Source organism: Salvelinus fontinalis, chromosome 35 (genome assembly GCF_029448725.1).
Source record: "Salvelinus fontinalis isolate EN_2023a chromosome 35, ASM2944872v1, whole genome shotgun sequence".
In the NCBI taxonomy this organism is placed as follows: domain Eukaryota; kingdom Metazoa; phylum Chordata; class Actinopteri; order Salmoniformes; family Salmonidae; genus Salvelinus; species Salvelinus fontinalis.
In genome coordinates, this window is record NC_074699.1 from 40027024 (window position 1) to 40048824 (window position 21801).

At 48.0% G+C, this 21801-nt stretch overlaps 2 protein-coding genes across 3 annotated transcripts in view; one reads left to right on the forward strand and one right to left on the reverse strand.

The window, feature by feature from the left end:
* Window positions 1-255: 255 nt before the first annotated feature.
* Window positions 256-21801, forward strand: part of LOC129834853 (homer protein homolog 2-like) — a 72587-nt gene continuing 51041 nt past the window's right edge. The window contains exon 1 of one of the 2 annotated variants that reach the window (XM_055900180.1): window positions 256-440. The gene's annotated coding sequence lies outside the window, so the exon portion shown is untranslated. The remainder of the gene's footprint in view (window positions 441-21801) is intronic. The other variant, XM_055900181.1, reaches the window with a different exon arrangement.
* Window positions 18290-19717, reverse strand: LOC129834948 (uncharacterized). Its single transcript, XM_055900318.1, has one exon. It carries the CDS (start codon window positions 19715-19717, stop codon window positions 18290-18292), a length of 1428 nt encoding a protein of 475 aa, XP_055756293.1.

Below are 21801 nucleotides of genomic sequence, written 5' to 3' on the forward strand. Positions count from 1 at the left end.
CTTTCCCTCTCTCCTCCCCCCTCTCTCTCCTCCTCCTCCTCCTCTTTCCCTCTCTCCTCCTCCTCCTCTTTCCCTCTCTCCTCCTCCTCCTCTTTCCCTCTCTCTCTCCTCCTCCTCTTTCCCTCTCTCTCTCCTCCTCCTCTTTCCCTCTCTCTCTCCTCCTCCTCTTTCCCTCTCTCTCTCCTCCTCCTCTTTCCCTCTCTCTCTCCTCCTCCTCTTCTTTTCCTCTTTCCTTCTCTCTCCTCCCCCCTCTCCGTCTCCTCCTCGTCTCGTGCAGGGAGCAGCCAATCTTCACCACCAGGGCCCATGTGTTCCAGATTGACCCGACCACCAAGAAGAACTGGGTCCCAGCCAGTAAACAGGCAGTCACCGTGTCCTACTTCTACGACTCCACACGCAACAGCTACCGCATCATCAGTGTAGATGGATCCAAGGTAGGGGTGAGTGAGTGTATTAGGGTTGGGAGGACGTGTTCGGGTGGTGGGGAGTCTGGATGTCTCTGTCTGGATGTCTCTGTCTGGATGTCTCTGTCTGGATGTCTCTGTCTGGATGTCTCTGTCTGGATGTCTCTGTCTGGATGTCTCTGTCTGGATGTCTCTGTCTGGATGTCTCTGTCTGGATGTCTCTGTCTGGATGTCTCTGTCTGGATGTCTCTGTCTGGATGTCTCTGTCTGGATGTCTCTGTCTGTCTGGACGGATGTCTCTGTCTGTCTGGACGGATGTCTCTGTCTGTCTGGACGGATGTCTCTGTCTGTCTGGACGGATGTCTCTGTCTGTCTGGACGGATGTCTCTGTCTGTCTGAACGGATGTCTGGATGGCTGTCCATGTCACGCGGAACAGGGTTGGACCGCTGGCCGTGTCACGCGGAACAGGGTTGGACCGCTGGCCGTGTCACGCGGAACAGGGTTGGACCGCTGGCCGTGTCACGCGGTACAGGGTTGGACCGCTGGCCGTGTCACGCGGAACAGGGTTGGACCGCTGGTGAAATGACTGTAACAAATGTTTATCTCTTTCCTCTCAACTAGGGTTGTCCCCGACAACAACAACAAACTATCTTAGGCAACCATATATAGAGACATCCTCTGTGTTTTAATCAAATCAACTATATGCACTGAGCTTGTCTGATGCTTTAAGCGAACTGTTTGATGAAATAATTTAAGACACACAAATGAGTAGAGGGAGTCCGACCGCAGTTGATTTGATTGTGCTCAGGCTTGCTGTGTTAATCAGATTTTCTTTAACAGCGAGTGACTGTGTGACGAGCACTCGTTGTTTCTCCTCCCTGCTGCATCGACCACAGAGAACTTCAAGTGTTTATCACGCTGTCCATGTTGCCATTTCTGACTGAAAAGTTCTGTCACTGAAATCCCTCCTTTTGTTTAGGGGAAACATTCCCTCAACCCTTGCTCTCTCTACGTGACACATGTATGCATCACATGCACGTGACCAATAGGACCTGACCTGTAGCGTAGCATAATCACATCAATAAATTGGTTATAACAAACTCTGGACACGTGACGGCAAAATGGATGCAGAGGACGTGACAAATTAACTGGAAACGGGGTAATGTTTACTGGTGGCTCAGGAGCTGTAGGGGAAGTCAGATGTGAGGAATAAATGTGACTAGTTGTGGAAAATACTGGAGGTCAAGAAAAATTAGGTAAGGAGCCAGCGATGCGTGGATGTTATGTGCCAAACAGGTGCTGTTAGATTACAATATATTTTTTCTGACCGTGTGGAACAATGTAAACAGCACCAAATAAATGATAACCATACCAGAGTATACCATACTATACCATACCAGAGTATACCATACCAGAGTATACCATACCATACCAGAGTACCAGAGTATACCATACCAGAGCATACCATACCAGAGCATACCATACCAGTGTATACCATACCTTACCAGTGTATACCATACCTTACCAGCGTATACCATACCGTACCAGAGTATACCATACCAGAGTATACCATACCAGAGTATACCATACCAGAGTATACCATACCAGAGTATACCATACCAGAGTATACCATGCCAGAGTATACCATACCATACCATACCAGAGTATACCATACCATACCATACCATACCATACCAGAGTATACCATACCAGAGTATACCATACCAGAGTATACCATGCCAGAGTATACCATACCATACCATACCAGAGTATACCATACCATACCATACCATACCATACCATACCATACCATACCAGAGTATACCATACCAGAGTATACCATACCAGAGTATACCATACCAGAGTATACCATGTCAGAGTATACCAGACCATACCATGCCAGAGTATACCATACCATACCATGCCAGAGTATACCATACCATACCATACCAGAGTATACCATACCCGAGTATACCATACCCGAGTATACCATACCAGAGTATACCATACCATACCAGCGTATACCATACCATACCAGAATATACCATGCCAGAGTATACCATACCAGAGTATACCATACCAGAGTATACCATACCAGAGTATACCATACCATATTAAACCAGAGTATACCATACCATATTAAACCAGAGTATACCATACCATATTAAACCAGAGTATACCATACCATATTAAACCAGAGTATACCATACCATATTAAACCAGAGTATACCATACCATATTAAACCAGAGTATACCATACCATATTAAACCAGAGTATACCATACCATATTAAACCAGAGTATACCATACCATATTAAACCAGAGTATACCATACCATATTAAACCAGAGTATACCATACCAGAGTATACCATACCAGAGTATACCATACCATATTAAACCAGAGTATACCATACCAGAGTATACCATACCAGAGTATACCATACCATATTAAACCAGAGTATACCATACCATACCAGAGTATACCATACCAGAGTATACCATACCAGAGTATACCATATTAAACCAGAGTATACCATACCATACCATACCAGAGTATACCATACCAGGGTATACCATACCAGGGTATACCATACCAGGGTATACCATACCAGAGTATACCATACCAGAGTATATCATACCAGAGTATACCATACCATACCAGAGGATACCATACTAGAGTATACTATACCATACCATACCATAGTATACCATACCAGAGTATACCATACCATAGTATACCATCAAGAGTATACCATACCATACCAGAGTATACCATACCATACCAGAGTATACCATACCATACCAGAGTATACCATACCAGAGTATACCATACCATACCATACCAGAGTATACCATACCGTACCATACCAGAGTAGACAATACCATACCATACCATACCAGAGTATACCATACCAGGGTATACCATACCATACCAGAGTATACCATACCATACCAGAGTATACCATACCATACCAGAGTATACCATACCATACCAGAGTATACCATACCATACCAGGGTATACCATACCATACCAGAGTATACCATACCATACCAGAGTATACCATACCAGAGTATACCATACCATACCAGAGTATACCATACCATACCAGAGTATACCATACCAGCGTATACCATACCATATTAAACCAGAGTATACCATACCATACCAGAGTATACCATACCAGAGTATACCATACCAGAGTATACCATATTAAACCAGAGTATACCATACCATACCATACCAGAGTATACCATACCAGAGTATACCATACCAGAGTATACCATACCAGGGTATACCATACCAGGGCATACCATACCAGAGTATACCATACCAGAGTATATCATACCAGAGTATACCATACCATACCATACCAGAGTATACCATACCAGAGGATACCATACTAGAGTATACTATACCATACCATACCATAGTATACCATACCAGAGTATACCATACCATAGTATACCATCAAGAGTATACCATACCATACCAGAGTATACCATACCATACCAGAGTATACCATACCATACCAGAGTATACCATACCAGAGTATACCATACCAGAGTATACCATACCGTACCATACCAGAGTATACCATACCGTACCATACCAGAGTAGAAAATACCTTACCATACCATACCAGAGTATACCATACCAGGGTATACCATACCATACCAGAGTATACCATACCATACCAGAGTATACCATACCATACCAGAGTATACCATACCATACCAGAGTATACCATACCATACCAGAGTATACCATACCATACCAGAGTATACCATACCATACCAGAGTATACCATACCATACCAGAGTATACCATACCAGAGTATACCATACCAGAGTATACCATACCAGAGTATACCATACCATACCAGAGTATACCATACCAGAGTATACCATACCAGAGTATACCATACCAGAGTATACCATATCAGAGTATACCATATCAGAGTATACCATATCAGAGTATACCATATCGGAGTATACCATATCGGAGTATACCATATCGGAGTATACCATATCGGAGTATACCATATCGGAGTATACCATATCGGAGTATACCATACCATATCAGAGTATACCATATCAGAGTATACCATATCAGAGTATACCATATCAGAGTATACCATACCAGAGTTCTGCTTTTGTAAAGCCTTTATTATTTATTGTTTATGCTAATTATTCAAGGGTCGACTTATTTTCTTTTAAAACTATTATTAACACAGCGCAGCAAGTTGATTGCATTTCAATTCATGAATGACTCATATTTATTTGTTATTTAACTTTTATTTAACTAGGCAAGTCAGTTAAGAACAAATTCTTATTTACAATGACGGCTTACTGGGGAACAGTGGGTTAACTGCCTTGTTCAGGGGCAGAACAACAGGTTTTTACCTTGTCGGCTCTGGGATTTGATCTTGCAACCTTTCGGTTACTGGCCCAACGCTCTAACCACTAGGCTACATGCTGGTTACTGGCCCAACGCTCTAACCACTAGACTACCTGCCGGTTACTAGTCCAACGCTCTAACCACTAGACTACCTGCTGGTTACTAGTCCAACGCTCTAACCACGAGGCTACCTGCTGGTTACTGGCCCAACGCTCTAACCACTAGGATACCTGCTGGTTACTAGTCCAACGCTCTAACCACTAGGCTACCTGCTGGTTACTAGTCCAACGCTCTAACCACTAGGCTACCTGCTGGTTACTGGCCCAACGCTCTAACCACTAGACTACCTGCTGGTTACTGACCCAAAGCTCTAACCACTAGGCTACCTGCTGGTTACTGGCTCAACGCTCTAACCACTAGGCTACCTGCTGGTTACTGGCCCAACGCTCTAACCACTAGACTACCTGCTGGTTACTGGCCCAACGCTCTAACCACTAGACTACCTGCTGGTTACTAGTCCAACGCTCTAACCACTAGGCTACCTGCTGCCCCGTATGCTGTGTGATGACATGAACGGATGAATGGTTGATTGATACAGTAGCCAGTAGCCTATATAAGTATTGAAATATAAGCCTGACTTCTGGTTTTAAGACTCAACAGGATGCTCTCTTGATGGTGGTTATACAAGACCGCCATACTAAGCCTACTAATGATAATGACATTTATTATTATTATTATAATGATGATGGTGATAATTATCATAACAACAAGGAGATCAAGAAAAGGGAGGGTTATTATTATTATAAATGTTATTTTGATGTGTAAACAACACTAAGTAGTAGCAGACAAGCCTTTATTACAGTATAGCAAAGATTAGAAACAGAGGAATTTGTGAAATTGTTTATTTGACATTGTGGTTGCTTGAGGCTTGGTGCTCGCGGAATCAGTAGGCTATTAAACAAACACTCAAACATGACCAAAAGTATGTGGACACCTGCTCGTCGAACATCTCATTCCATAATCCTGGGCTTTAATATGGAGTTGGTCCCCCCCCCTTCGCTGCTATAACAGCCTGTAATCTTCTGGGAAGGCTTTCCACTAGATGTTGGAACATTGCTGGCGAGGAATTGATTCTGTTCAGCCTGAAGCATTTGTGAGGTCGGGCACTGATGTCCGGCTCACAGTCAGTGTTCCAATTCATCCCAAAGGTGTTCAATGGGGTTGAGGTCAGGGCTCTGTGCATGCCAGTCAAGTTTTTCCACACCGATCTCAACAAACCATTTCTGCTTTGTGCACGGGGGGCGTTGTCATGCTGAAACAGGAAAGGGCCTTCCCCAAACTGTTGCCACAAAGTTGGAAGTACAGAATCGTCTAGAATGTCATTGTATACTGTAACATTAAGATTTCTCTTCACTGGAAATAAGGCGTCCAAACCATGAAAAACAGCCCCAGAACATTTATTCCTCCGCCGCTAAACTTTACAGTTGGCACTAAGCATTCGGGAAGGTAGCGTTCTCCTGGCATCCCCCAAACCCAGATACGTCTGTTGGACTGTCAGATGGTGAAGCGTGATCCATCACTCCAGAGAACGTGTTTCCACTGCTCCAGAGTCCAATGGCGGCGAGCTTTATACCACTCCAGCCGACTCTTGGCATTGCGCATGGTGATCTTAGGCTTGTGTGCGGCAGTTCGGCCATGGAAACCCATTTCATGAAGCTTCCGAACAAACAGTTTTTGTGCTGACGTTGCTTCCAGAGGCAGTTTGGAACTTAGTAGTGAGTGCTGCAACCGAGGACAGACGATTTTTACGTGCTTCAACACTCTGCAGTCCCATTCTGTGAGTTTGTGTGGCCTACCACTTCGCAGCTGAGCCGTTGTTGCTCCTAGATGTTTACACTTTACAATAACAGCACTTACAGTTGACTGGGGAAGCTCTAGTAGGGCAGACATTTGACGTACTGACTTATTGGAAAGGTGGCTTCCTATGACGGCGCCACGTTGAAAGTCACGGACCTCTTCAGTAATGCCATTCGACTGCCGATGTTTGTCTATGGAGATTGCATGGCGGTGTGTTCGATATTATACCCCAGTCAGCAATGGGTGTGGTCGAAATAGCCGAAATCCACTAATTTGAACGGGTGTCCACATACTTTTGTGTATATGTAGTGTATAAATGGATGATTTATTAAAGCCAGGCACATTTAACAGTTAGGCTATTGATTATAGACCTAATTAAGTTGGCGTTTCCTTGCCTTTTAATTGTTTAACAAAATTGAGGAGGAAGTGCTGTTTCCTCGTCTCCTCACTCCACTGCTGTCTCCGCCACATTGTTCTCAACACCACCATGCTGGTTAACTCTGCTATCATCCACATAGCAACATGGTCTAGGAAAAGGCTCCAATTCAACAGTGCACTGATGTTTCAGAACCGCGGACAGCGACCGCTATCCAAGCGCATTTGTGATAAAAGACTATTTTTATTAGTGTTGCACCATTGTTCTGATGTAATGTAACCATATAGAATTTCAGTAGCACATGTCTTAGTGATGGACTGTTCCATCCCCACGGCATCCACAATGGATCAGTCCAATCAGACAGGCGTCTTGTACACCATGATATTATTATATATATTTTTACTACTGTTCTGCTAAAGAAATCTCAGTTGACCAACAGCCCGTTGACCCGTCGACTAAATGGCCCTACTCTCAATCAATTTGTGTGTGTGTGTGTTGGATAGAGGGGTAATTAGTATTTTCCCCAGAGAGTCTGCTATGAGAGGGTGAGGAGGGGACGACGCCCCCCTGATGTGTTGTCACTGGGTGATGTGAAAGAAAGGGGTGGGCGGGGGGGGGGGGGGGGAGGAGAAGAACCTTTTAAAGGGCAACTCCTGGAGCACCCCACCCACACACCATATTTACACACACACTCTCTCGCTCTCTTGTTTGCTCTCTCTCGCGCTCTCTCTCGCTCTCTTGTGTTCTCTCTCTCTCGCTCTCTTGTGTTCTCGCTCTCTTGTGTTCTCGCTCTCTTGTGTTTGCTCTCTCTCGCTCTCTTGTGTTCTCGCTCTCTTGTGTTTGCTCTCTCTCGCGCTCTCTCTCGCTCTCTCGCTCTCTTGTGTTCTCTCTCTCGCTCTCTTGTGTTCTCGCTCTCTCTCTGTCTCTCTGTCTGCCTGCCTGCCTGTCTGTCTGACATACTGTGAGACGGTCACCCCTCACCCTGCCAACAGCTACAGAGTCTAAATGAAGATCAGCTTGATGCTGGCTCCTATCTCCTCTCTGACAGTGAAACCCCACTGAGCATGATGCAGAGAACAGATCCACCACATATTACTATACAACCCAGCTAGTCAGGGGGGAGGGGTGTGTGTATGTCAGGCTTCCACCCACCTCCCCCTAGCTACTGAACATTCCCTGTCTCTGTGGATTGTGTTAGGCTTCCACCCACCTCCCCCTAGCTACTGAACATTCCCTGTCTCTGTGGATTGTGTTAGGCTTGCACCCACCTCCCCCTAGCTACTGAACATTCCCTGTCTCTGTGGATTGTGTTAGGCTTCCACCCACCTCCCCCTAGCTACTGAACATTCCCTCTGTCTGTGGATTGTGTTAGGCCTCCACCCACCTCCCCCTAGCTACTGAACATTCCCTCTGTCTGTGGATTGTGTTAGGCTTCCACCCACCTCCCCCTAGCTACTGAACATACCCTCTGTCTGTGGATTGTGTTAGGCTTCCACCCACCTCCCCCTAGCTACTGAACATTCACCTGTCTCCGTGGATTGTGTTAGGCTGTCCACCCACCTCCCCCTAGCTACTGAACATTCCCTCTCTGTGGACCTGTGTCAGGCAAACCAGCCGCACACGTCCCCCTAGCTACTGAACATTCCTCTGTCTCTACGGATTGTGTTAGGCATCCACCCACCTCCCCCTAGACTACTGAACATTACACCTGTCAGGGTGGACTGATGGAAGGCTTCCACCCACCTCCCCCTAGCTACTGAACATCTCCTCTGTCAGTGGAATGTGTAAGGCTTCCACCCACCTCCCCCTAGCTACTGAACATCTCCCTCTGTCAATGTAAGGATAGTGTTCCAGGACTCCACCCACCTCCCCCTAGTCTCTCCACTGGAAGGAAGGTTCCAACTCTAGCTCTGCCAATGGAATTGTGTAAGGCCTCCACCCACCTCCCCCTAGCTACTGAACATTCACCTGTCTCTGTGGATAGTGTAAGGCTTCCGACCCAGCCTCCCCATAGCGACGGAACAGTACCAACTCAGCTCTGCAATGGATAGTGTAAGGCTTCCACCCACCTCCCCCTGGAAGCGACGTGCCAACATCACCTGTCTCCGATGGAAGGAAGTGTTGCAGCTGAGATCCCAATGTCATGAGTGTTCCACCTGTACAGCCTGGCACAAGGACCAGACGCATCACGTGTGCCCACATACAGACTCTTCTCAATGGACGGAAGTGTCCAGACATCAACCTCAATGGACGCTGACAGTGTATCCAACGTCAGGGTCTGCACGGAAGGAAGTGTTCCAACTCAGCTCTCCACGGAAGGAAGTGTTCCAACTCAGCTCTCCAATGGAAGGAAGTGTTCCAACTCAGCCCCACGGAAGGAAGTGCCAACTCACCTCTCCAATGGAAGGAAGTGTTCCAACTCAGCTCTCCAATGGAAGGAAGTGTTCCGACTCAGCTCTCCAATGGAAGGAAGTGTTCCAACTCAGCTCTCCAATGGAAGGAAGTGTTCCAACTCAGCTCTCCAATGGAAGGAAGTGTTCCGACTCAGCTCTCCAATGGAAGGAAGTGTTCCAACTCAGCTCTCCAATGGAAGGAAGTGTTCCAACTCAGCTCTCCAATGGAAGGAAGTGTTCCAACTCAGCTCTCCAATGGAAGGAAGTGTTCCAACTCAGCTCTCCAATGGAAGGAAGTGTTCCGACTCAGCTCTCCAATGGAAGGAAGTGTTCCAACTCAGCTCTCCAATGGAAGGAAGTGTTCCAACTCAGCTCTCCAATGGAAGGAAGTGTTCCAACTCAGCTCTCCAATGGAAGGAAGTGTTCCAACTCAGCTCTCCAATGGAAGGAAGTGTTCCAACTCAGCTCTCCAATGGAAGGAAGTGTTCCAACTCAGCTCTCCAATGGAAACAGACATTTATTTCTACCTAAAACCAGACATTTTCCCTGCATAGACACAAGGCTGAAAGGCGTGTCTGTCTGACTTTTTAGGTGTGCGTCCCAAGTTTCCCCCACATAGTGCACTACTTGTGAGTAGCCAGGGTATGTAAGCCAATGCCTGTCTGTGTATCAGGTGTTTTAGTGTTGAGCTCATAGAGGTCTTCTGAACAGGAAGACTAGTTCACAGAGAGAGATTTCATCAAGCCAAGCTGAGCTCCGGATTGAATTCAGCAGATACAATTTCTGGGCATTCTTTCAAAACACTCTCTCTTTAGTCTACTAATTATCTTTTATGGGTTTTACGTTCATCGTTTTGCTCCAAACATACTGCAATTTATTTGGTTTGATGAGATTGTTGTATTTATCTCAGAAAGCAAAGTCATGTTTTTTTGATGTCCTTCTCCTACCATCTGGAGCCAGAACAAAATGTTACCGTAACTCTGTGAGCCACATGAGATCCTATCTGAGTTGGCACTTCAAGACTTCTCCAGTCTGTTTACCAGTTCCCCAGTCCCTCTCTACCTCCAGAGAAACACATACCGTTTCTCCCAGTCCCTTGAAGGTCCCTTAGTCTGCATTCGCTCTCTCTCTGGTCCTGGAAGTCTGCCTAATATATATAAACCCCCCCCCCCCCACACACACTGACTGACTGTCAACTGTTCCTGTCCTGCCACAGAGGAGAGGGCGACTGACAGAGAGGACTGCTGGAGCTTTACTATCCACTGACTCCAAACTGCTCCTGTCCTGACACAGAGGAGAGGGCGACTGACAGAGAGGACTGCTGGAGCTTTACTATCCACTGACTCCAAACTGCTCCTGTCCTGACACAGAGGAGAGGGCGACTGAGAGAGAGGACTGCTGGAGCTTTACTATCCACTGACTCCAAACTGCTCCTGTCCTGACACAGAGGAGAGGGCGACTGAGAGAGAGGACTGCTGGAGCTTTACTATCCACTGACTCTAAACTGCTCCTGTCCTGACACAGAGGAGAGGGCGACTGAGAGAGAGGACTGCTGGAGCTTTACTATCCACTGACTCTAAACTGCTCCTGTCCTGACACAGAGGAGAGGGCGACTGACAGAGAGGACTGCTGGAGCTGGCTATTCACTGACTCCAAACTGGCATGTCATTGGTCATCCCTGGTGGATGGTGATATTTTCTGTCTGTCTGTGGTAGGACATGATGTCTCTGTCTGTCTGTGATAGGACATGATTTCTCTGTGGAGTGGTACCAGCTATATGGCTAGTGATGGGTACCTGGGTAGGGCTACACTGGACTGGACTGGGTAGGGCTACGCTGGGCTGGGCTGGGTAGGGCTACGCTGGGCTGGGCTGGGTAGGGCTACGCTGGACTGGGCTGGGTAGGGCTACAGTGGACTGGGCTGGGTAGGGCTACACTGGACTGGGTTGGGTAGGGCTACAGTGGGCTGGGTAGGGCTACACTGGACTGGGCTAGGTAGGGCTACACTGGGCTGGGCTGGGTAGGGCTACAGTGGGCTGGGCTGGGTAGGGCTACAGTGGGCTGGGCTGGGTAGGGCTACAGTGGGCTGGGTAGGGCTACAGTGGGCTGGGTAGGGCTACAGTGGGCTGGGCTGGGTAGGGCTACAGTGGACTGGGCTGGGTAGGGCTACAGTGGGCTGGGTAGGGCTACAGTGGACTGGGCTGGGTAGGGCTACAGTGGGCTGGGTAGGGCTACAGTGGGCTGGGTAGAGCTACAGTGGGCTGGGTAGGGCTACAGTGGGCTGGGTAGGGCTACAGTGGGCTGGGTAGGGCTACAGTGGACTGGGTAGGGCTACAGTGGACTGGGCTGGGTAGGGCTACAGTGGACTGGGTAGGGCTACAGTGGACTGGACTGGGTAGGGCTACAGTGGACTGGACTGGGTAGGGCTACAGTGGGCTGGGCTGGGTAGGGCTACAGTGGACTGGACTGGGTAGGGCTACAGTGGGCTGGGCTGGGTAGGGCTACAGTGGGCTGGGCTGGGTAGGGCTACAGTGGGGTGGGCTGGGTAGGGCTACAGTGGACTGGACTGGGTAGGGCTACAGTGGACTGGACTGGGTAGGGCTACACTGTGGAGTGGAGAGGGGGTTGAAGAGAGGGGGGAGAGGATATTGAAGAGAGGAGAGAGGAGGTTGAGGAGAAGAGGAGGGAGGATATTGAAGAGAGGAGGAAGAGGAGGATATGAGACACTGCTGACATACTATTCCTGCAAATCTCTTCTTTCCTTCATACTGAACCAGGTTACACAGTCTGCTGGTTTCAATGGGTTACCAGGTTACACAGTCTGCTGGTTTCAATGAGTTACCAGGTTACACAGTCTGCTGGTTTCAATGGGTTACCAGGTTACACAGTCTGCTGGTTTCAATGGGTTACCAGGTTACACAGTCTGCTGGTTTCAATGAGTTACCAGGTTACACAGTCTGCTGGTTTCAATGGGTTACCAGGTTACACAGTCTGCTGGTTTCAATGAGTTACCAGGTTACACAGTCTGCTGGTTTCAATGAGTTACCAGGTTACACAGTCTGCTGGTTTCAATGAGTTACCAGGTTACACAGTCTGCTGGTTTCAATGAGTTACCAGGTTACACAGTCTGCTGGTTTCAATGAGTTACCAGGTTACACAGTCTGCTGGTTTCAATGAGTTACCAGGTTACACAGTCTGCTGGTTTCAATGAGTTACCAGGTTACACAGTCTGCTGGTTTCAATGAGTTACCAGGTTACACAGTCTGCTGGTTTCAATGAGTTACCAGGTTACACAGTCTGCTGGTTTCAATGAGTTACCAGGTTACACAGTCTGCTGGTTTCAATGAGTTACCAGGTTACACAGTCTGCTGGTTTCAATGAGTTACCAGGTTACACAGTCTGCTGGTTTCAATGAGTTACCAGGTTACACAGTCTGCTGGTTTCAATGAGTTACCAGGTTACACAGTCTGCTGGTTTCAATGAGTTACCAGGTTACACAGTCTGCTGGTTTCAATGAGTTACCAGGTTACACAGTCTGCTGGTTTCAATGAGTTACCAGGTTACACAGTCTGCTGGTTTCAATAAGTTACCAGGTTACACAGTCTGCTGGTTTCCATAAGTTACCAGGTTACACAGTCTGCTGGTTTCAATGAGTTACCAGGTTACACAGTCTGCTGGTTTCAATGAGTTACCAGGTTACACAGTCTGCTGGTTTCAATGAGTTACCAGGTTACACAGTGCTGGTTTTAATGAGTTACCAGGTTACACAGTCTGCTGGTTTCAATGAGTTACCAGGTTACACAGTCTGCTGGTTTCAATGAGTTACCAGGTTACACAGCTCTCTGTGTGTCTCTCTCTGTCTCTGTGGGTGATTTTAGATCAGGGAAGAAGTCACTACTGTGTCTCTCTCTGTCTCTGTGGGTGATGTTAGATCAGGGAAGAAGTCACTACTGTGTCTCTCTGTCTCTGTGGGTCATGTTAGATCAGGGAAGAAGTCACTACTGTGTTTCTCTCTGTCTCTGTGGGTGATGTTAGATCAGGGAAGAAGTCACTACTGTGTCTCTCTCTGTCTCTGTGGGTGATGTTAGATCAGGGAAGAAGTCACTACTGTGTCTCTCTGTCTCTCTGTCTCTGTGGGTGATGTTAGATCAGGGAAGAAGTCACTACTGTGTGTCTCTCTGTCTCTGTGGGTGATGTTAGATCAGGGAAGAAGTCACTACTGTGTCTCTCTCTGTCTCTGTGGGTGATTTTAGATCAGGGAAGAAGTCACTACTGTGTCTCTCTGTCTCTCTGTCTCTGTGGGTGATTTTAGATCAGGGAAGAAGTCACTACTGTGTCTCTCTCTGTCTCTGTGGGTGATGTTAGATCAGGGAAGAAGTCTCTACTGTGTCTCTCTCTGTCTCTGTGGGTGATGTTAGATCAGGGAAGAAGTCACTACTGTGTTTCTGTCTCTGTGGGTGATGTTAGATCAGGGAAGAAGTCACTACTGTGTCTCTCTCTGTCTCTGTGGGTGATGTTAGATCAGGGAAGAAGTCACTACTGTGTCTCTCTGTCTCTCTGTCTCTGTGGGTGATGTTAGATCAGGGAAGAAGTCACTACTGTGTGTCTCTCTGTCTCTGTGGGTGATGTTAGATCAGGGAAGAAGTCACTACTGTGTCTCTCTCTGTCTCTGTGGGTGATTTTAGATCAGGGAAGAAGTCACTACTGTGTCTCTCTGTCTCTCTGTCTCTGTGGGTGATGTTAGATCAGGGAAGAAGTCACTACTGTGTGTCTCTCTGTCTCTGTGGGTGATGTTAGATCAGGGAAGAAGTCACTACTGTGTCTCTCTCTGTCTCTGTGGGTGATGTTAGATCAGGGAAGAAGTCTCTACTGTGTCTCTCTCTGTCTCTGTGGGTGATGTTAGATCAGGGAAGAAGTCACTACTGTGTCTCTCTCTGTCTCTGTGGGTGATGTTAGATCAGGGAAGAAGTCACTAGTGTCTCTCTCTGTCTCTGTGGGTGATGTTAGATCAGGGAAGAAGTCTCTACTGTGTCTCTCTCTGTCTCTGTGGGTGATGTTAGATCAGGGAAGAAGTTACTACTGTGTCTCTCTCTGTCTCTGTGGGTGATGTTAGATCAGGGAAGAAGTCACTACTGTGTCTCTCTGTCTCTGTGGGTGATGTTAGATCAGGGAAGAAGTCTCTACTGTGTCTCTCTCTGTCTCTGTGGGTGATGTTAGATCAGGGAAGAAGTTACTACTGTGTCTCTGAGTTAGTTTCTCATTTCAACCGTGTAGGGAGGTTAAGCTAGGAGGGTGTTGTTGATGACATCAGATCACTGCTGGTGCCACTATCCTCCTGAGACCTGCTTCATTTAACATGCTGCTGCTGCGTCCCAATGCCACCCTATTGCCTACATACACCCCTACTTTAGGGCCCTGTCAGATGTGCACTCTGTAGTGAATAGGTTGCCATTTGGGTTGCGGATCGTCTTCACTACCAACACCAACCCGTTTTCCATTTCCTAGTAACTGGCAAACACACACCCAAGCGACAACCTCCAGGTACAGCTACTGAGATCAATAAGCTGTTTAGAGATCTCAGTGGAACGCTGAGAGGTGTGTGTGTGTGTGTGTGTGTGTGTGTGTGTGTGTGTGTGTGTGTGTGTGTGTGTGTGTGTGTGTGTAGTGGTGTAAAGTGGATTATATCCTCCTGGCTGATTTATCCTACACGTCACATGACTGGCAGAGTTCATATTCTCTCTTCCTCATTCTCTGTTTCCATGTTCCGTCTCTTTCCTTTTTATTTCCCTCTTCTCTCTGTCTCCCTCCTCCTCTTCCTCTTCTCTCTGTCTCCCTCCTCCTCTTCCTCTTCTCTCTGTCTCCCTCCTCTCTGTCTCCCTCTTCCTCTTCTCTCTGTCTCCCTCCTCCTCTTCCTCTTCTCTCTGTCTCCCTCTCCTCTTCCTTTTCTCTCTGTCTCCCTCCTCCTCTCCCTCTTCTCTCTGTCTCCCTCCTCCTCTTCCTCTTCTGTCTCCCCCCTCCTCTCCCTCTTCTCTCTGTCTCCCTCCTCCTCCTCTTCCACTTCTCTCTGTCTGCCTCCTCCTCTTCCTCTTCTCATCCCTTCATATGAAGAGGATGAACAGGGTTTGAGTCATCACCATGCTAATGTGGGGTGGAGACTTGACACACTCACCAATCTCTCTTTCTCTCTCTCCCTTTGTCTTTCTCTGTCTCTGTCTCTGTCTCTGTGGGTGGGTGGGTGCGTGATTTCAGATTTGGGAATAAGTTAATACTGTATCTCTCTTAGATAGCCTCTCTACTAGGTTGAAATGAGAAACTAAGATAGGAGTGTGTTCTCTCTCTCTGGATGTGTTTGATCAGGTTTGTCACAGTGTGAATAACTGAGGCAGACTACTCCAGTGAGTTACATTAACACATACAACCATGACATGTCAGAGAGATCTTAGACAGACTGAAGACTCAACCGTTGTTCCCGGTGAACGGTCTTCTATCAGGGATGAGTCCCACATGGCGCCCGATTCCCTATTTAGTGCACTACTTCAAAATCACATTTTATTGGTCGCGTATCTATTTTATTTTTTTTGTTTAACCTTTATTTAACGAGGCAAGTCAGTTAAGAACAAATTCTTATTTACAAAGACGGCCTACTCCGGCTAAAACCTGGACGATGCTGGGCCAATTGTGCGCCGCAAAATGGGACTCCCAATCACGTCCGGATGTGATACAGCCTAGATTCGAACCAGGGACTGTAGTGAGACCTCTTGCACTGAATAATAATTTATAATGCTGGTGTTTCTAGCTCCAACAGTGCAGTAATGCTGGTGTTTCTAGCTCCAACAGTTCAGTAATGCTGGTGTTTCTAGCTCCAACAGTGCAGTAATGCTGGTGTTTCTAGCTCCAACAGTGTAGAATGCTGGTGTTTCTAGCTCCAACAGTTCAGTAATGCTGGTGTTTCTAGCTCCAACAGTTCAGTAATGCTGGTGTTTCTAGCTCCAACAGTGCAGTAATGCTGGTGTTTCTAGCTCCAACAGTGTAGAATGCTGGTGTTTCTATCTCCAACAGTTCAGTAATGCTGGTGTTTCTAGCTCCAACAGTGTAGTAATGCTGGTGTTTCTAGCTCCAACAGTGCGGTAATGCTGGTGTTTCTAGCTCCAACAGTGTAGTAACGCTGGTGTTTCTAGCTCCAACAGTGCAGTAACGCTGGTGTTTCTAGCTCCAACAGTGCAGTAATGCTGGTGTTTCTAGCTCCAACAGTGCAGTAATGCTGGTGTTTCTAGCTCCAACAGTGCAGTAATGCTGGTGTTTCTAGCTCCAACAGTGTAGTAACGCTGGTGTTTCTAGCTCCAACAGTGTAGTAACGCTGGTGTTTCTAGCTCCAACAGTGTAGTAATGCTGGTGTTTCTAGCTCCAACAGTGTAGTAATGCTGGTGTTTCTAGCTCCAACAGTGTAGAAATGCTGGTGTTTCTAGCTCCAACAGTGCAGTAATGCTGGTGTTTCTAGCTCCAACAGTGCACTAATGCTGGTGTTTCTAGCTCCAACAGTTCAGTAACGCTGGTGTTTCTAGCTCCAACAGTTCAGTAACGCTGGTGTTTCTAGCTCCAACAGTTCAGTAACGCTGGTGTTTCTAGCTCCAACAGTGTAGTAATGCTGGTGTTTCTAGCTCCAACAGTTCAGTAATGCTGGTGTTTCTAGCTCCAACAGTGTAGTAATGCTGGTGTTTCTAGCTCCAACAGTGCAGTAATGCTGGTGTTTCTAGCTCCAACAGTGCAGTAATGCTGGTGTTTCTAGCTCCAACAGTGCAGTAATGCTGGTGTTTCTAGCTCCAACAGTGCAGTAACGCTGGTGTTTCTAGCTCCAACAGTGCAGTAATGCTGGTGTTTCTAGCTCCAACAGTGCAGTAATGCTGGTGTTTCTAGCTCCAACAGTGCAGTAATGCTGGTGTTTCTAGCTCCAACAGTGCAGTAATGCTGGTGTTTCTAGCTCCAACAGTGCAGTAATGCTGGTGTTTCTAGCTCCAACAGTGCAGTAATGCTGGTGTTTCTAGCTCCAACAGTGCAGTAATGCTGGTGTTTCTAGCTCCAACAGTGCGGTAATGCTGGTGTTTCTAGCTCCAACAGTGCGGTAATGCTGGTGTTTCTAGCTCCAACAGTGCGGTAATGCTGGTGTTTCTAGCTCCAACAGTGCAGTAATGCTGGTGTTTCTAGCTCCAACAGTGCAGTAATGCTGGTGTTTCTAGCTCCAACAGTGCAGTAATGCTGGTGTTTCTAGCTCCAACAGTGCAGTAATGCTGGTGTTTCTAGCTCCAACAGTGCAGTAATGCTGGTGTTTCTAGCTCCAACAGTGCGGTAATGCTGGTGTTTCTAGCTCCAACAGTGCGGTAATGCTGGTGTTTCTAGCTCCAACAGTGCGGTAATGCTGGTGTTTCTAGCTCCAACAGTGCGGTAATGCTGGTGTTTCTAGATCCAACAGTGCGGTAATGCTGGTGTTTCTAGCTCCAACAGTGCGGTAATGCTGGTGTTTCTAGCTCCAACAGTTCGGTAATGCTGGTGTTTCTAGCTCCAACAGTGCGGTAATGCTGGTGTTTCTAGCTCCAACAGTGCGGTAATGCTGGTGTTTCTATCTCCAACAGTGCAGTAATGCTGGTGTTTCTATCTCCAACAGTGCAGTAATGCTGGTGTTTCTATCTCCAACAGTGCAGTAATGCTGGTGTTTCTATCTCCAACAGTGCAGTAATGCTGGTGTTTCTAGATCCAACAGTGCAGTAATGCTGGATAAAAGGGGTGGAGGCTAGAAGGGGTTTGGAGGGGGAGGATAGAAAGGCGGGAGGATATGAGGGGGAGAATAGAAGGGGTGGGGGAAGTTAGGAGGAGGAGGAGGAGGTTAGAAGGGTGGAGGTTAGAAGGGTGGAGGTTAGAAGGGTGGAGGATAGAAGGGTGGAGGATAGAAGGGTGGAGGATAGAAGGGTGGAGGATAGAAGGGTGGAGGATAGAAGGGTGGAGGATAGAAGGATAGGAGGATAGAAGGATAGGAGGATAGAAGGATAGGACGGTCGAGGATTGGAGGATAGCAGGGCGAGGATTGGAGGATAGCAGGGCGAGGATTGGAGGATAGCAGGGCGAGGATTGGAGGATAGCAGGGCGAGGATTGGAGGATAGCAGGGCGAGGATTGGAGGATAGCAGGGCGAGGATTGGAGGATAGGAGGGAGGGATAGAAGGATAGGAGGGCGAGGGTTGGTGGATAGGAGGGCGAGGGTTGGTGGATAGGAGGGCGAGGATTGGAGGATAGGAGGGCGAGGGTTGGTGGATAGGAGGGCGAGGGTTGGAGGATAGGAGGGAGGGATAGGAGGATAGGAGGGCGAGGGTTGGTGGATAGGAGGGCGAGGGTTGGTGGATAGGAGGGCGAGGGTTGGTGGATAGGAGGGCGAGGGTTGGTGGATAGGAGGACGAGGGTTGGAGGATAGGAGGGCGAGGGTTGGTGGATAGGAGGGCGAGGGTTGGTGGATAGGAGGGCGAGGGTTGGTGGATAGGAGGGCGAGGATTGGAGGATAGGAGGGCGAGGGTTGGAGGATAGGAGGGCGAGGGTTGGTGGATAGGAGGGCGAGGGTTGGAGGATAGGAGGGCGAGGATTGGAGGATAGGAGGGCGAGGATTGGAGGATAGGAGGGCGAGGATTGGAGGATAGGAGGGCGAGGATAGGGGGGCGAGGGTTGGAGGATAGCGGGGCGAGGGTTGGAGGATAGCGGGGCGAGGGTTGGAGGATAGCGGGGCGAGGGTTGGAGGATAGCGGGGCGAGGGTTGGAGGATAGCGGGGCGAGGGTTGGAGGATAGGGGGGCGAGGGTTGGAGGATAGGAGGGGCGAGGGTTGGAGGATAGGAGGGGCGAGGGTTGGAGGATAGGAGGGGCGAGGGTTGGAGGATAGCGGGGCGAGGGTTGGAGGATAGCGGGGCGAGGGTTGGAGGATAGCGGGGCGAGGGTTGGAGGATAGGAGGGCGAGGATTGGAGGATAGGAGGGGCGAAGTTTGGAGGATAGGAGGGCGAGGATTGGAGGATAGCGGGGCGAGGGTTGGAGGATAGCGGGGCGAGGGTTGGAGGATAGCGGGGCGAGGGTTGGAGGATGGAGGGGCGAGGGTTGGAGGATAGCGGGGCGAGGGTTGGAGGATAGCGGGGCGAGGGTTGGAGGATAGCGGGGCGAGGGTTGGAGGATAGGGGGGCGAGGATTGGAGGATAGGAGGGCGAGGGTTGGAGGATAGCAGGGCGAGGGTTGGAGGGGGGAGGATGGTTGTGTGCATGCTTAGAAAACATACATGCGAACTTCAAATTCTTTGACCTCTCAGAGAAGTCTTCCTCGACCCCTAGCAACAGTCACCTCTAGATAACCTTGACAACAAGCTGAGCTGTGTGTCTAAAGCATGTCAGTAAAGGTTGTTGTCTAACTCTCCCCGTCTCTTCTAGTTTTCTTGTCTGGCGTAGTGTTTTACAGAGCCTTTTATTGGAAATACACCGCTCTGGGGATTTGTCATGCATGTCTTATTTGGACAGTGTTCTGAGCTCTCAGTGAGGTGTGAGGGTGTGAGGTCTGAGCTCTGGAAAAAAAAGATAAGTGCTAGCTCCTCGGCAGAGAGGGAGATGGGGTGGTGAGGGAAATATAAAAAGGAGGGAGAGGCAGGAGGATGAGGCAGGAGGCAAGAGGCAGGGGTAGAGAGAGGCAGGAGCAGGAGGCAAGAGGCAGGGGTAGAGAGAGACAGGAGGATGAGGGAGAGGCAGGAGGATGAGGGAGAGGCAGGAGGATGAGGGTGAGGCAGGAGGATGAGGGTGAGGCAGGAGGATGAGGGAGAGGCAGGAGGATGAGGGAGAGGCAGGAGGATGAGGGAGAGGCAGGAGGATGAGGGAGAGGCAGGAGGATGAGGGAGAGGCAGGAGGATGAGGCAGGAGGCAGGAGGCAGAGGTAGAGAGAGACAGGAGGATGAGGGGTAGAGATGGGGGTTGAGGAAGAGATGGAGGGGAAAGAGGGAGACGGGTGATAATGGGGAGGGAGGGAGGGAGGGAGGGAGGGAGGGAGAGAAGAGGAAGAATGAGAGAAGGGAGAGAGGGGGAGGAAGATGAGAGAGGAGGAGGTAGAGGAAGAATGAGAGGAGGAGAGCGGTTGTCAGTTATTCCTAGTCCTAATTCTGGAGCAGGGCCATGTTGCTATGAGACCAAGGGTGCATAGCAATTAACATGTCTTGTGTTGTCTCTTAATTGTTGGGATCAGTTCTCTGTGCTGCTCAGAGACAGAGAGCGAGACAGAGAGCGAGACAGAGAGCGAGACAGAGAGCGAGACAGAGAGCGAGACAGAGAGCGAGACAGAGAGCGAGACAGAGAGCGAGACAGAGAGCGAGACAGAGAGCGAGACAGAGAGCGAGACAGAGAGCGAGGTGAGTGAGTGAGACAGAGAGCGAGACAGAGAGCGAGGTGAGTGAGTGAGACAGATAATGTTTTCTTTGTTTAGGAGTGTGTGTGTGTGTGTGATATTATTCCAGTTCATGTGGAGGTTTCCAGAGGTGGGACCAAGTGACTATTATTCCAGTCACAAGGTCAGAGTCTCAAGTCGAGTCCCAACTAGAACGGTTTGAGTCTCGAGTCAAGTCCAAGTCGTACGTTTTTTCAAGTAAAAAAACGACACATTCAATACCTTGTTCAATTACACATCTTTGTCTATTTATTGATGCTACCAGACAGACATTAAACTACACATCTGTCTATTTATTGATGCTACCAGACAGACATTAAACTACACATCTCTGTCTATTTATTGATGCTACCAGACAGACATTAAACTACACATCTGTCTATTTATTGATGCTACCAGACAGACATTAAACTACACATCTGTTTATTTATTGATGCTACCAGACAGACATTAAACTACACATCTGTCTATTTATTGATGCTACCAGACAGACATTAAACTACACATCTCTGTCTATTTATTGATGCTACCAGACAGACATTAAACTACACATCTCTGTCTATTTATTGATGCTACCAGACAGACATTAAACTACACATCTGTCTATTTATTGATGCTACCAGACAGACATTAAACTACACATCTCTGTCTATTTATTGATGCTACCAGACAGACATTAAACTACACATCTCTGTCTATTTATTGATGCTACCAGACAGACATTAAACTACACATCTGTCTATTTATTGATGCTACCAGACAGACATTAAACTACACATCTCTGTCTATTTATTGATGCTACCAGACAGACATTAAACTACACATCTCTGTCTATTTATTGATGCTACCAGACAGACATTAAACTACACATCTGTCTATTTATTGATGCTACCAGACAGACATTAAACTACACATCTCTGTCTA